The sequence below is a fragment of the Mastacembelus armatus genome, chromosome 5 (genome assembly GCF_900324485.2).
Source record: "Mastacembelus armatus chromosome 5, fMasArm1.2, whole genome shotgun sequence".
NCBI classification, from domain to species: Eukaryota; Metazoa; Chordata; class Actinopteri; order Synbranchiformes; family Mastacembelidae; genus Mastacembelus; species Mastacembelus armatus.
The window spans coordinates 22,160,902-22,177,111 of NC_046637.1; the positions used below are offsets into that span (position 1 = coordinate 22,160,902).

Here is a 16,210-nt window from a genome sequence, read left to right on the forward strand (position 1 = left end):
AAAATGCAGTTGCAAAGGTGTAGAACAGTAGTTTTTAAAGTGGTGCAACATTAATGCTATGTCTTCACGAATTTAGTTATGGCATAGGTTTTCTTCTGGAAATGAATGTGTTCCTAAGGGACCTGAGGGGGAATCCAGGTAGGGCTGTAACAAACAGCTATTTTAATAATCAATTAATCAGCCATTTATGTGTTTGATCAGTCATTTAATCATATTTTTTACAAAATATATATTTTAACATTTTATTGTCAAAACATGTCAACTCTAATTACACTGGTCTACAAATTTTGGGAAATTATCAATCTCAGATAAAATTCTTACATATTTTGATTAGATGAATTAGAAAACAGATGATTAACGTGCTGAATGGCAAAAGTTGTCAAGCTATTACATGATAATATTCTAGACAGGTGACTATATTGGCCTACGAGGGTGGTGTCTGATCATCATAATGCCTTGTAACCTCTCGTCAAAGTACAGTAGAACAGTGAAAATGGTGCCACATGAAAGTTTATAAATTTATCATCTTCACTTTGCAACCATAGCTTATAGCAACCATAGTGCATTGCAATGGTCCACCTGCTTGTCTACCAACATCATACACATTTAGAGCATCCTTGGATGAAGTTAAAGTCCTGACCTGAATCAGTGTTTCAGCCCGCTCCTTGTGAGAGCTTGGTTTATATGTGAAAACAGAAACATTAAATATACACTTGACTCCGACCTGTGTGTGTGGCATTTTCACCTCCAGCTTCACAGACACTGCGGCAAAAAACAACCAAAATAAAAAAACGTAACTGACAAAACCAAAAATGCACCAGAGGAAATAAGACATGAAGCCTGAAAAACACAGAGGCTAAGGGTGACGTGGGTCTCGTGTCCGTGTCGTACAGTCAGTGCCAGACCAACCAGATAAAGCAGATGTCGATTGGCGTGAGAACTGTAAACACTTTACTGGATGATTGATTATATGACCAAAAATCAACAAGAAGGCACCACTACTGTCGACATAATAGTGTAAAAATTGTTTATTTTTGGAAAACATGACTTTCACGCTTCGCTTCTGCCGTTTTCATCTGCCATCATGTGCCACTGTAAATAGCTACATCACTAGATCTAATTCATTGATAAAAACGTTTGTTGCCAACTTTTTTAATAATGGGGTTTTACTGACTAGTTGTTGCAGCCCTAAAACCAGTTAAATGTTTGTGGGCCTTCAGAAATCTGTCTGTAGTTTTGGACTGTAAGCCAAGTGCTTCCTCTGAGTGGTTGATTTAAAAAAAAAAAAAATAATAATAAAATGAGACTGAGCTTTGCGTGTTGATTTTCTAAGCCCTGGTTACTAATGTAAACACTTGTACTTCAATTTTCACCTTGCATTTAGTTTCTTTTTCATTTCTGTGACTCCAATACCACTGAGAAATAATATTTGTTTTGATTTGCAGAATAAATGAGACTTGTTCCCTAATTTTTTTTTTCTTTTTTCTTTTGCCTTGTTTTTACTCATCTCCATGTATTAATGGAGAACACTGCTGTTTATCACTGTCACCACTCCCACTCTTTCATGCCACTGTGTCCCACTTCTCCTCACTTGAATGCATTCATGAGAAAGATCCTGAGTGCTTTTGTGTGTACAGGAGTTTACTGTGAATACTTTAGAGCCCACGTCAGAGCATACAACTTTGTTTGTGCCCTAGTGTCTCTTCACCAGCATGCACAGCACATTCCATGTGTGTATGTGCTTGTCTTCTTTGTGTGACTGTATTAAGAATAAGTAGAGCAATAGTCGGTTGGAAGGACTAGGTAGGATTGTCTCTAGAGTGCTGCTGATGATAATTACTGTAGAGAGAGTGTCTCAGGGGACTGGAGACCAGCTGTCTACTCGCCTGCCTGCCTTTCTGCCATGTTGCCATCTGCAACTTAATGCTTTTTTCCAGGGCAGACATGTAGCACTTGCATTATTCTTCTCCTGTCAAGACCTTAGCAGTATCATGATTTGAATATTTGATAGCGATGCTAGGAGTGTCTGAAACTATAACTGTGGTTGCGATTAGTCTGAGTTTGGAGTAATGTACTTCACAGAGGCAAATTTTTGTTTATCATGTTCCCATGTTCCTCAACGCTGCAGTTTGGTATTGGTATAGTATTTTCACTATGCAATGTTTATGTTTTGACTAATTTATTTAGTTAAATAAGATCAACTTTATTCATCTCTGAACATATCTCTAAAATTTGCTTTACTAACACTAATTCTTTTGAAATCTTAACATAAGAATGAGCTGTGTAATTATGATTAACTAATATCGTTAATATCGAGCCACAATCTATTAAAGCAGGTATTCTGCTAGTAAAGAGTACTGTATATACATGCCAAATGGTCTTTCATAAGAAAGAACAAAACAGTAGCACATTAAGAGTAGTAGTAGTATATCAGTCAGACCATAGTGAAGAAATACTACACTTACACAAGAGTAATGTGAAGTTTTAAATGTCAATGAATACAACTAAACACTTGTCATAATTTAGATCATCAATAATGTTAATAGAATTTACAACAAGGTAAGTTTATAAAATTAAAATGATAATAAGTTCATAATTCATCATTTATCAACACTCATGTTGACAGATCATATATTTCCACTCATGTGTTATCATTATCACTCATATTTGTTAGTTTGCTCCCAAAGGAAGTAGATGTGTTGTTCCAGCTAAGTGTTATTTTATGCACTTTGGATATAGTAAAAATAACAATTACATGCCTCAGATATGCTGACTATAAATAATGATTCAGAAGTCATTATGGCGTATTAAAAATCATCAAGTAAAACATTGCAATTTGTTTCTAATTAGATTTTTCTCCTGCATCTCTAATGCATTCACATTCCAGTCTATACCTGCTGGCCTAGTGCAGCACTATGGTTTGCTTTAGTTAGTTAGTTGTCACAGAGGAAAATAGTCTTCAGCATTAGTACTCAAAATCTAAATTTAAAAACAACTGGGAAATATAATAAATCACATAAAAATAAGACACTAATGCGTTAATTCTATTCTCATTTCTGTGCCATTGTGATTAGTAAAATTGGTTGACTTGTCATTATCTGTAGGCCTGAAGGCAAAATCTTGGTCAGCCCAAAAGCTGGGAAGAGTCACCTACTGTATTATCTGGACCATATTGCTGTTTATGCATATTTTTTATTACTGCATGTCCTAGTAAATGGTTACTGTAGGTATGAAAGTTAAGCAATATAGACAAGCAATAAACAATTGAAATAACTCAGACTCTGCTTCACTGATTATAGGTAAAGCACTTTGCAACTCTGTTTAGGAAGGTGATATTTAAATAAAGTGTATTATTATATCAGGAAATATATACATGACATTAACATAAGCACACCGTTGTAGAGTACCATTCAGGCAGCATATAAAGCAATGTTGTTATTAGAATGCCAAGTAAAAGTCCATCTTTACTAAACATTATCTATGGATCTGATACATACTAGGAAGTGCCCTAGGTTCCTTTCCATTTTTTTGTGTTTTGCCCAAGGTTGCTCTCGGTGCCTGCAGGTACACCTCCAGTCTCATTTGACTTCTCTTGTAAGCAGTAGTTGTTATTTTAGGAAACCTGTGCAGCTGTTTTCTATCCTTATACGTCCCCCTACTTAATTCAAGTTACAGACAGACACATTTAAATATATTATCATATTATTTATTGGTTTTAGTATCCTTGTTGGCTTGTTTGCATAGAGTAATAGCACGTTCACGTGGCTGCTATTTCTCTGCAAAGGTGTGCTCTAATTTTGGCAGGAATTAGAAATAAAATAGTTTTCTTGTCCTTTCAGACTATGGCAATGGCTTTCAGGTCACATTATTATCATCCACCAATGGTTTTAGGGTATTTCTTAGTGCTTCCCTGTCTTTCATTTGAGTCTCTGTACTGCAACAATGTTCCTTTTATCCAAGAAGAATTGAATGTTTGCTAACTGCTCAACCTTGATTGCTTGACTTTCCCTTGTTGGCAAACATGGTTTTACTTGTACTTGCAATAGATTTTTTGTGATGTGCCAGAATTTAAACTCTTGTACTGTAAATTTCGATCGCTTTATATTTCCAAGCACTGTTATGAATAATTGTTGGATAAAACTGATACTTCAGTCAGCAGGAGGATTTCTTTCTTGATAAGTAAAGCCAAACCTGTGTTGCCACTGATGGGCTGGTGCTTTCTGTTAGCACTTTAAAAACATCACCCGTGGGACACTTTAGCTTTCGCCTGCATTAGACACATATACATGTAAATTTCTTCATTCTGTTTATCCGTCTGAACAATGTCCAAAGAAAGCTCATTTTAAATGCTATTATTTTCAACATTGGCACAGAATTGTGGCTATGGCTTCCATGTTTCCAACCAAAAGTTAGCCCAACTGTACAATTACCTTTCAAATGACCTGATTTGTGTGTGTAAACAAAGGGGTAAGAAAAGTAGCATTTCTATTCAGTGTGTTTCCTGGTGTGGTTTCTGGTAAGGGGTTAAAAAGACATGTTCCCTGGGTCTGTGACAGGCACTGCCTCTGCCAATTTCTTTAGTCAAATGTAGACTAAAAGATGGGCTGACAGATTGAGACATGCACCGATGCAGCAGAGCTGATCCTCCTGAGGCGAACAGTTTGAAATGGCAAGGGAAGTGGATGTTTTAAGAGAGAAGGCCCAGCAGGTACCTGTCAGCAGTCAAATGAGTCCACAAAACAGAGCAAACGTGTTCTGCACCTTGGCTTGTTAAGGCTGTGTGTGTGTTTCCTCTAAAATGGACAAACAGGAATGAGCAGCAGGCAGAAAAAGAGTACTTTAATTTATTCACACTAGCCAAATTTCACTCAACAGCCAGATGGCTACAGACATTGTCGTCAAATCTATTTTAGTTGTTCCTTAATTCTGTTGTACATTTTTGCCTTTTTACATGTATTTGTTTATTACATTTTTTTCATATCATTTTAAAATCCCACAGTTCATTTCTTGCCCTGTCTTTGAACCCATCCACACTCTGGCTAGAGAGTCACATCATTAATATTTGCTGTTATACGGTACAATGGGGGATAGAGTTGAAAGCATAACACCACATTCACACATGGAAACTGGAATAACACAAACATAGGAATTGCATGGTTTTGCAGTCGAGATGGCAGAGGTGACCTGCAGATGCCCCTCATTATTGTATTCAGTTAGGCCAGAGAAGAGGCCTACATGAATCAACATGTACTGTTCTCTTTGAAACAACCCATTTTGGCTCTGATTAAGTCTCCCTGCAGGTTTTCTGCATGCTAATACATTGTGCTGTGGCACAGGGAGAGTTGGTTTTGGCTGGATTTGTGGATTCCTAGATTTGTGGTTTTGTTTTCAGTTGAGGCAAATTGATAATTGTTTTTGGTTCTAGATTTAAAAAAAAAAAAAAAAAAAAAAAGGTTTACCTTGGCTGTTCCCTATTAGTGTGACCATCTCAAACTCATTAGCTCAAACCTAATTATTATTATTTATACTAATAACCACTAAAGGAGCTATACTGCACTTCCTTCATTACTAAATGGTTGAGAAATGCTAAGCAAATACTGCACACTCCCTTACAACCTCTGCAACCCTGTGTTCCCCCCCATGACTGATGAGGGGGAATGATGACTTTAGAAGGCACAGAGTGGCCTTGTCACAGTCCATGCACCATTGAATCAAATCAGAGCCAGAGAAATATATGCATGGTGAATGCCCACACATCTGCAAAAACATGTGGATTGTGACAGAATATTTTGTTCCTACTGTATGAAAACTTTCACACTACTTCACTATTTTCATTTTATAACATTTGGTCACACCCATGTGGGTGCACTTCTGTGCAGGTTGTTTGGGTAAAATAATACCACTCGCAATTGCCTTTGTTTTTGTCCGCCAGTTTAGAAGGACACAGATTCACTTACAGTGTGTGGTCATGTTTTAAGATGTTTGTCCTCACTGTATTGTATTGACTTTTTCCCACTGTCAAACACAGAACCAAGCTGTAGCAGTTGGCTCCTTTTAAAAGCTGATGATGGTTAAGAGCAAAATATCGACCGTGGAAACTTAAACACAGTTGGTGTTAGTGTTTTGGTTGTTTTGATGTTGTATTGACAGTGTATTACTAACAATATTCTTGCAGTATATAATAATGGTAGTGAGATTTTAAATAGTATCACGAGATTCCATTATCTTCTACACTGTAATGTGGATATGCACCCATTATCTTCATGCACCTTTCCTTAAATACATGATGTGTTGAGCAGCTGTAACAGAGGTAACAGCTTAGGTCAGTTTGACTTGCCTTAGTCAGCATCAGAGTGTTGTGCAGTCCTGACCTTTATTATCATGTTAGTTTAATCGTCACTGGTTAAAGGAAAAACACACCCTGAAGGATCATTTACATGCTGAACTGAAATTTACCTCGCAATCCTTGTTTTCCCTTTAATGGCCTTTCTCTTCTTAAGGACTCCCTGAAGATCCTTCCTGTGAAAACATTTGCATGCAGGCACACACGCACACCCCCATGCACATAGTAGTATTTGCTGGTGTGAAGGGATTCTAACTCCTACACAGCCTGTGTCTCTCAGTCACATTAAAAAGCCAATTTCTTTTTAATAGCAACAACAGCTGGAGCTGACAGGGCTTGTGTCTGCTGATGGAGCAAACAGCTCCTGAGCTGTCCTGTAGCTCGGGCCCCGCTGCCTGCCTCATTACAGAAAAAGGAGAGAGAGTAAGATGGTAGTAAGGGCGAGAAGAGAAAGGATCTACCCTGTGCACACTGAGGCAGGTGTTAGACATGTTTTGGTGGTGTATAATGTAAAACTACTCAGCAGTGAGTGCTCAGGCTTTGTAAGATGGTGAGCTGAAGAGGAAAATTGTTATCATTAAGGATGATGGAACCCATGAGATGGGTACCTCATAGCACCATGTTAACTTACAAGTCACACTTGCTCACTCTCGTTCACTCACTTCCTCTTTCCCTTTTTCTCTCACAGTGCTCCTGGTTGAGTCCCAGGAGGTGGCTGAATCTGCAAGAGTACCAGAGCAAGAAGCTGATGCAAGAGAGTGGCGTGGCTGTCCAGCGTTTTTATGTGGCCGACACAGCATCTGAGGCCCTGGAGGCTGCAAAAAAACTCAGTGAGTAAAGGGGAGACACACATGCACAGACCATGCACAGTTCACCTTTTTCTACAGAATGAGGACCAGCTTTGTATCCGATACTGCTGTCTATAAAATATGTCCAATCAATAGGTTATGCACAATACTAGAAACATCCATTAAAACAAAAGGAAGATGTAATATTACAGGCATGGATTCAAATCTGGCACTTCATTTAGATTATTAGGTTCTACAAGCAATAACAATATTTATTCCTAATCTCTCCTTTGTGTTTTTGTTTTAGTTTGAAAGTGTGTTTGCTTTGACCCACATATGCAAGCACACATGGACATTTAAGCATGTAAAGCATCCTGAGCCTTCAGCTGTGCACACAATTATTTGCAAATTAAAACTTAAATCAGAAAATGTCTTGTCAAAGACTTAATTTTGAAAGGACATGATTGTCACATTTCTTTTATTCCTTAGTACTTTTCTGACATTACAGTAAGTTAAAGTGCACTGTATTACTGTGTTAATTACACTATGCATCAAGGTCTTTGCTCTGGCAACATCCAAATTCAATCTTGTTAATATAAAAAGAAACTGTCTGTTTGTATCTTCAATACATGGTCAAAATAATGCTTGAAGGCAGATACTGTCATTCTGTATAGATTTACACATATGCTAATTCTTTATTACATACATATTGAGTTTTAGGGTTTTACAAACTGTGGTTTGGATATAATTGAGGTCTAATTATTCTGATGTACACTGTGAAACTTTGACAGTCTTATTTGTTTCACATTTCTCTTCAGTCCTGCTAAAGGATGTTCAAATTACCGTGGTTAATCAGGGCTGAAGTTTTATCAAGTTTAATCGTGTCTTTACGTTGTTTGCTTATGTGCGGAGGCTTATGCTTTTTTTGGGCTTAGTGGTTGTGCCTGCTCGATTTTTCATCACAGCACTCATCCGCACTAATTTGTTTCACAACCTCTCGTGTTCAGTTTCTCACGCTTTGCACACTTTTTTTGCTTTTGATTTCTTTATTCGTAATTTTTGGTTAGGCTTAGGTCTTTGCCCCCACCCACTCGTACAAAGTCGTGTAAGGAAGTGACTGAATGTTTTATCTTATGTCACAAATCTTCACAAATGCATTGTACTCCTATGAACAAGAATGATAGCTTTTTCCTCCACCCCCTACATTTTCTGTTCTGTTTTTTTCTCACACAGCAAACTGTCCTGTACATACAGTGTATATTTCCACCCTCAGATTTATATTTTATTCAGGGTCCTCTTCGACTACAGCAGAGGCTTTGTGATAGTGCATCCAGGTTGGTTGTCAGCCAGCGAGGTGCCATTCTTTGGGCGCAAGCACCTGGGGCGCTGCTTTCTGTGGCCCTGGTTACGATGCAGACAGTGATAAACTGAAGTGGAGGTAGAGGATATAGATTTTCATGGCAATACTTAAATTACTTGGTAGGGGAAGAAATGGAGAGACAGAAACCAGCGCTGAGGAGGTGGAAGGCAACAGACACCTCAATAAAACCCAGGCTAGACTCATGGTTTGATTTATTTAACTCAGGATTTTCAGTGCTTTTAAAAAATTTAAGATGAGATGATAGTTTTTCATAGCTATGCCATCTTTACTATGTGGGTTATTGTAATATGTGTTTCAGGACATTTCTATGTTGAACTGCAAAATATGTGCAGTCAAATGGTGACTAAACGTGATTTATCACTGCAGATTGTCCGGTGGAGTGGGTGTAATTGCATGACTGTGGTTCACAACATTTGTTATTGTTTTCTTTTTTTTAAACCAAAATTTAAACCCCAGTAGCAAAGTACTTATACTTTATTTTGCACTCTGTTGGGTTCCACAAATGCACAAGACGTGTCTTAAATAGCCAAACATCAGGTCTTAATTTACTGCAGTGCAGTCAAATGAACTCTTCTGAAGCTGTGATCACTTAAATCATGAGTGTTAGTAAATTCCCAGCTAAAGTGAAAAAGGGCCAGCGCACACTTTTGCAGCTCTCACATTAATTTGCCATCGGCTTAGTAAATCTACCCCTCTGTTCCCACAGCATGCTTCAGAGCTGCTTTATCTTCTCATCTCCATTTATGTGCTAAGCTTTGGTCAGTGTCCTTGTCCTATGTTCTGTGACTATTACTGATTCACTACTAAAGCATGCAAGAAAGCATCTCCCAATGCTTAATTTCTTCAGATACACAATGCATCTGTTCTGTGGCTCATTCTTGGGCCATGTGAGGTCACACATGAATGTAACTGAGAGAGAGAGAGAGAGAGAGATCAGTAACCTCATTAGTTAAGATCTGTTGAGCTGAAACGCAAACCGAGACTGCCAAGCTCTGACTCCCAGAGGGTGAGGGAATAGGCAGAGTGTGAAGCCAGTCCTGGATGAAGTGCCGTTTCATGCCTTTCCACTGTAGGGGACTTCCTGGCACTGTATGGCCCTGTACAGGGGGATACAGATGGTTGGGGTATCTGAGCTGACCAGGAGTGACTCAAGGAGATTTCTGTGTGCTGCTGATATCCTCCTGTGAGCCCCTGATTCTTACTTACATACATACACAATAGAATCAGCTCGTTAAGCATGGAAGCACAGACACAGATGAGTGACATACTTAGGATGAGCTTGCCCATATAAGCACACAAACACATATAGCTGCACTTACACAAGCATGCACACCAGCCAGTATTCTCTTCTGAACTACACTTAACCAAGAAGTGGATAAGTTGACAGTTGAACTGCAGCTATCTTATACAGAAACTCCTGTCGTGCTGTGGACTGACCAAACTCTCCTAAAATGGGCACAGGTTGATTTGTTCTATTACCATTAAGACAGATAACTTAAAAACATTCTCCACCTCAATTAAAAAAATAAAAAAAATTCTCTGACCAGAACACTGATCCCCTTTTCAATGGAGGACAACTCTTAGGGGAGAGTTTACATTGTGGCAGATGGGTGATTCACAACCAAATGGAAATGGAAAGCAGGCTTTGATTTATGTGGCCCCATACTGGGTGAGCCATGCAGGGAGTTATCACAAAGTCCAAAGGTTTTGTAATGTGTGCTCCGCTGGGACGTTGAGAGAATGGCAAGTAACTCCTGCTGTCTGTCCAAAATCAGTGACCCAAATCTACAAGTGTTGTACCTGAGTTTTTAATTTTTGTGTTGTTTGTGTTTGTGATACGCCCGAGCACCAAGCTGTAGTCACATGGCATCACGTTGAATAACACAGAGTTAATATAGTATTTCAAAAGTGTGAGTCACATTATTAAAATGGAAAATTTTCATGATTGCAGTATCATTAGAGATTTTAGGCATTTAGCTTTCCTGGCCTATTGTCTGGTTATAGAGGTATATGTACTGTATGTACTGCGCTTATCAGGATTAAATGGGGAAAATACAAGGAAATGTCTGTCTGGCATCAATATCAGTAATTGATGTGTGCACTATTGTGCTGCTATGGCATGTTGCTGTCAAGTTTCAGCAACTGGCTCTTGTTGGAGATACCATGGTCCTGACATAAAAGCTGGGACTGCCATGCTTTTTCTCTATTGCATTTAACAGTCATTAGATTTTGATATTGACCACTGGTCACTGTTTTACATCATATGTACTATAATCTTCTTTTTGATATTTTATCTTTTAAACTCTACACATTCTGTTTTGCTTATACACGGTACTTTGGTCAACTCAGCATTTTTCTTAAAATTCTCTATTAATAAATTGAGATTTTACCATGGCGGCATTTTCACTTGTGTTACACTAGAAGTTATAGTTTAGTGTGAACATTAGCGTATTTACTTTTTGGTAGAGTGGTAAAGTATTTTCTTTATTTAAGCCAAAAGTGCCCTCTAATGCAAAATGACTGTAAATATGCACATGTGAGTCGCTTCGCTATATAAGTTGCAGGACAAGCCAGAGTAGTAAAAAAAGTGTGACCTATAGTCTGTAAATACAGTATATATATATATATATATATATATATATATATATATGTACACCTATAGTGTGTGTGTGTGTGTGGCTGTTTTGAGATATCAGAGCAACACCAGAGCTCCAGTAATGAATATAGATTTCGTGGTTGCTTTTGAAGCAGATATGCAGTGCCGTGCGTATGCACACATATATTTATACACATATACACATACCTGTGCCCTGCTACAGCCAAAGAGAATGTGATTATGCAGTCCACTTTGTGTGTTGCCACCTGCTTGACAGATGCATCTGTTGAGCAAATCTTGATGGATTTTCAGTCTGAATTCTAAATGAAAAACACATTTTCCTTCCCCTTCCTTGCTGAGAGAGAGCCCTTCATGTCTCCCATGCCTCCTTCCTCCCCCAGCATTCATTCATCGACAAGGTGGCAGTGGATGAAAACATTGCTTTGGATTCTTCCAGTATCTTCAACACAGGTTGAGCCTGTATGATGAATAGGAGCAACATATACTTCTGTATATCTACATCTCATATCAGATGAGTTTGGAATATCTTTCCCCTCTTTACTGTTGTCATCTTCCTGGCTTTTCCTTTAACAAACTGTGCTGTTATCTGTATCTTTCTATTTTTGTTCTGTCTTGTTATCTGTCAGGTTTTAAAGTTACTTTAATTTCTCTTACTCCTCATTCACCTTCATGTACTGCTTCTCTTTTTGACTTCTTTGTGCTTAGCACAGCTTCACTGCCCGAATGAAAATTAACAGACGTAGGGATGATCTTAATTTATTTCACTCAGTTATGAATATTCAGGGTAAACAGGGTTTTTTATGCATGAATGTCAAATCTCATGTGTGCTTATTAGAGGAGTAGTTAGTTAGATGTGTTGGCTTACTGAATAATAGTGAGCTACCTTGACATTAGCCAACTCTTTTATGAAGCTGATGTGTCTGAATGCAGGTGCACAGAAATGGTTGTACTTTTTGTGATGGTGTGTGAGGGAGAGGGAAAGAAAGCGATATATGTGGTATGATTTACTCATCTTAAAAACACATCTCTGTGTTGACATGCTTGAAAGCACTCATAGATGTAGTTGGCAGAGGTAAACATCAGTTTCCTGGATCAAAAACATAAAACATTTTACTGGCCATGCTATATGTAGGGGGTTTATTTTTCTGGGAAGAAGAGAGGCTCTTTTTTGGTTATTGAGGATTTTCAAGAGGCCTTAAAGTCAAGTGAATGAGGCTCATGCTGTGCCTCAGATGATGTGTAAATAAGAGAAGCACAAGGCCATGGACACTGTTGTTATGTGGATCTTAAAGTGATTGTTCTCAGTTTGCTCATTTAGCTGTCTGCTCTCTGTGGCAGCTCAGGCCCCCTATACGCCTCTGGTCTGTGATCTGCAAATTGAGACAGATGTCACTGTAAACTAGGAGCTAGCATCTTTCCACACAACACTGGCTTAAATTGTGTTGCTCCATGTTAGCTTTGGTGTTAATGGCAGTTTTCTCATGGAGACCTGAGCATTATAGGGATAGTTGCAGGTACACTGTGTGAATGAAGTCTAAAGTAAATGCCCATTCAGATGGCTTTAACTTTTAAAGTATCTTGTCAGCCAGGCAGCCAGTTTCTAAGACACCCTCATTGCTGTTAGATCTCCTAAAGTGGTAGTATTTGGCAGGGTTTGGTGTTGTTGGCTATATATGGTAATTTTTGATCTTATTTCATGTAAGGTTTTGGCATGGTTTTCCCATTGCGTGGTGAGGTGCTGGATGGATTCCAAGACTCCAAGGGAGTGATGGAAGGACAGTGGCACAGAGAGTCTGTAAAACCATGTATATTTGGTGTGGGGACTAAGGTCTATGTTTTTTCACTACTTTTCTATTTACTACATGTAGAGATATAAGGTACATAGCAGGTACTGGTCCTGCTCAATGTTTGCAATGCATTGAAGCACAATTCTGTACATCAATGTCTTTTTGCAGTTGTGCGAAAAGGGCAGAGATTTAAGAGTGTGTGTGATTGCTCTCGACTTTTGGATTCATTAGTTTTAATAAACATTCAAATATATTGCCAGAAAAGGGTAAATTGTCAATGGTGGTGATATATCAAAATGGTTTATTAGTAAGTGTGTGAAATACAAAAAAAAATAAGTTTCAGTGTACATGCCAAGACACAGCATAGCGCACATGCTCACAGTGCCTTCACTTCTTTTTTTTTTTTTTTTTTTTTTTTTGCTGGTGATATCAATGGTACTGCTTTCTCTGGCAGTGTGCAGAGAAGCATTTACACCTCCGACTGGGCCTGGCGCTTTTCTATGAGATCATCTAGGGAGTGCCATATGCTTCTCCACCAACCAAACATACTGTCTATCCAAATGCTCCTTCCCACCACGGGCATCACCAAAGCTGTTCAGAGGAGTTTCTTATTCATGCGCCATGTTTGCATCTCACCCAGATCCTTCCTCATAGTCCCCTCTCCCCCACATGCCACCGTCAGGACGCTCTGCTATGTTTTCTTATTGCCTTTTAATCAGCTCTTTGCTTATTAGTTGAGTGAATTGACAACATCAGTATGGCAGCTGGGAAAAATTGAAATATTTAACCTGCCATGATCTGTACAAATTCCTACTCAAACTCATACTGTTTAAGTGCAAATGGTTCTGCTTTGTACTCTAGCAGGATGATTTATCACATACCCTGTTACCGTACCAGTGAACTAGACTGTTGTTTTTTTTTTTTTTTTTTCATTAACACAAAATGGAGGAATTAACCAGTCACGCTGAACTGGATGCAACACCACAAGTGGAAAAGTCACGGATAAAGGTAAGGCTGTGTGCTACTTTTTAAAAAGTACCACAATACACCTGAAGTCTGTTCTTAACAGCAGCAACAAGTTGATAAATCATTCGATTTGCTAATTGTCCAATAATTGTTTGAGTATTTCATTTTATTGTATTAGAAACAATACCAACATGCTCTTTTTCCTGTCAATATCTTATTTTCTTGATTTCTTGTCTTTTATGACAGTGAAGTGAATATCACTGGGATTGGGACTGTTGGTTATAGAGAACAAGGTGTTCAGATACCCACTATAAAAAAAAAAATTATATACATGAATTGCACTGCACATTTGTCTTACAATTTAACTAGTTCCTAAGCTGAAATAATATGAAATGCCCCTATACATATGGTTGTCATTTTCCCTGTCACAGAGGTTGTGTAGTGATATGCTACTATGGCACATTAGCATTACTTATGCTTCAGTTCTCCTTTTATGCCAGTGTGTCCCAACACTTGCTCAATGATAGAGCCATTATCTGGATAATACTGGCCTCTAAATTGCATGTTTTATTAAGGCTATTCTGTGCTTCATTGAGCAGTGAATTTTCAAGAAGCAATGCAATGATATTTCTTTCTTTATTGCCTTCCCTCTGTGTGACTTTTCTTGGATTTTCACTTCTGTTCAGTTCCAATTATTGCCTACCTGTATTTGGATAACAGTGTTCTATAAGGAACGATGTTATCAAATTCTGTTTCGTTCAGAACTCTCTCTCTGCGATACCAATGCTGTCTCATCAATGACTAAGAAAATGTTTGGACAAAGTAGAATTTAATAGCATGCTGAATGGAAATGAAAGTCAGAGCATCATTATATGGACAGATGGGACCCACTTTTTTTTCAACTAGGGACAGACAAAAATCTTACTGTCAAACATGGTTATAACATGGAACATGGCCAGACCTCTCCTCACGGTGTATCCCCTCTCTCCTCATTGAGACTGTCCCCATTGGAGCCGCCTTGTGCACTTCAACACTTCAAGCTGCTTTTAAGACCACTTTCATCTTCCCCCTTCAGAAAATGAGACAGACTCTCTGGTGAAAAGCGCTGACAGTAGCAGTTAGTGCTGAGTAGAGTTGGCTCAACCATGGCCCTTTCACTTCTGTCTTTGTCTGAAGAGGTGAAGGATAAGACGTACCTCTTAGAGCCTTGTTCTTTTGTGCATGTGTGTACACCAGCTGGAGCTCTTGTCCTGTCCTTGTCTCATTGGTCTGCTGGACAGAAGCCATTGTGAGTCATTGCTGGGGATGTTAAGTAAAAATATGATTCCATAAAGACCTTGTGTATACAGTATTTTACTGAGTTAAAGTACAATGCAAGGCTTTTCATGATGACTGCAACATTAATTAACCAAAATAAAACTGTCAATCAGCAGAGATAGATTGAAGATGTGATCCCTTTTGACAAAAGATATCGAGATATTGCAGTAAGAACATACCTTTTAAGTCAAGAAATGACTGATGTACTGTTCCAGCATGTGTAAAACCAACACAGAACACAATGTTCACTTGGAAGAGACTTGTGCTTGGACTTGACTGGTTTATCTCCCGAGCCTGTGACTTCTAGTTACATTGAAAGGATTTCTTTTAATAATAAAATGAATTGAATTCAATTTAATAATCTTGGAACTTGGCTTTTTCTTTTTATTATTTTCAACCCGGTGCATAGTCAGTACTCTGTCCTTATGTCCAGTTTACACGTGCCCAGTTTGCCCAAGTGTAGACCCAAGTTACACAATTGCAGGGTAATAGATTTTTATAGATAGTTTGAATTTATGTCATTGCTGCTTATTTGTTGGTATGGAATATTTGGTTATTGTTGAAGCTAATATACACTTATGAGGCTGATTTGGTCTGTGCACACTAATAAAAGACATTGACTTGACAAATTTACAACCATTAACCATACTTCTGTTTACGTGGCCAGAGTTTGAAATAAGTATTATGCTATTAACTTCTACATAAATAGACAGACGTTCATTTACATAGCTATTAAGTGGTAATGTCAAGTCAAAACAACATTGCTCTTTCTTCTGCATTTTAATCAAACATTCTGACCTTTCCCTTCTCCTTTGCTTGAGTCCCCCTGTTTATAACCCTCTCATCTCTTATCTCTGTTCATTCACTCTTTTCTTTTCTCCACTTTTTACTTCAGTGTGTTGTTTCTCTCACCTGCTCGTCCACTGTCATTCACTGTCTTTGTATCACTTAACACCCCTCAATTTATGCCCAGTCTCTTGTAAAATAAACATAGTACTACAACAGTACTGT

The 16,210-nt window shown here is 38.3% G+C and overlaps 1 protein-coding gene across 1 annotated transcript in view; it reads left to right on the forward strand.

The window, feature by feature from the left end:
• Positions 1-16,210, forward strand: part of suclg2 (succinate-CoA ligase GDP-forming subunit beta) — an 86,020-nt gene that overhangs the window by 11,991 nt on the left and 57,819 nt on the right. Inside the window, exon 2 of the mRNA XM_026307494.1 lies at positions 7,032-7,173. Within this exon, the coding sequence (XP_026163279.1) occupies positions 7,032-7,173 (142 nt within the window). The remainder of the gene's footprint in view (positions 1-7,031; positions 7,174-16,210) is intronic.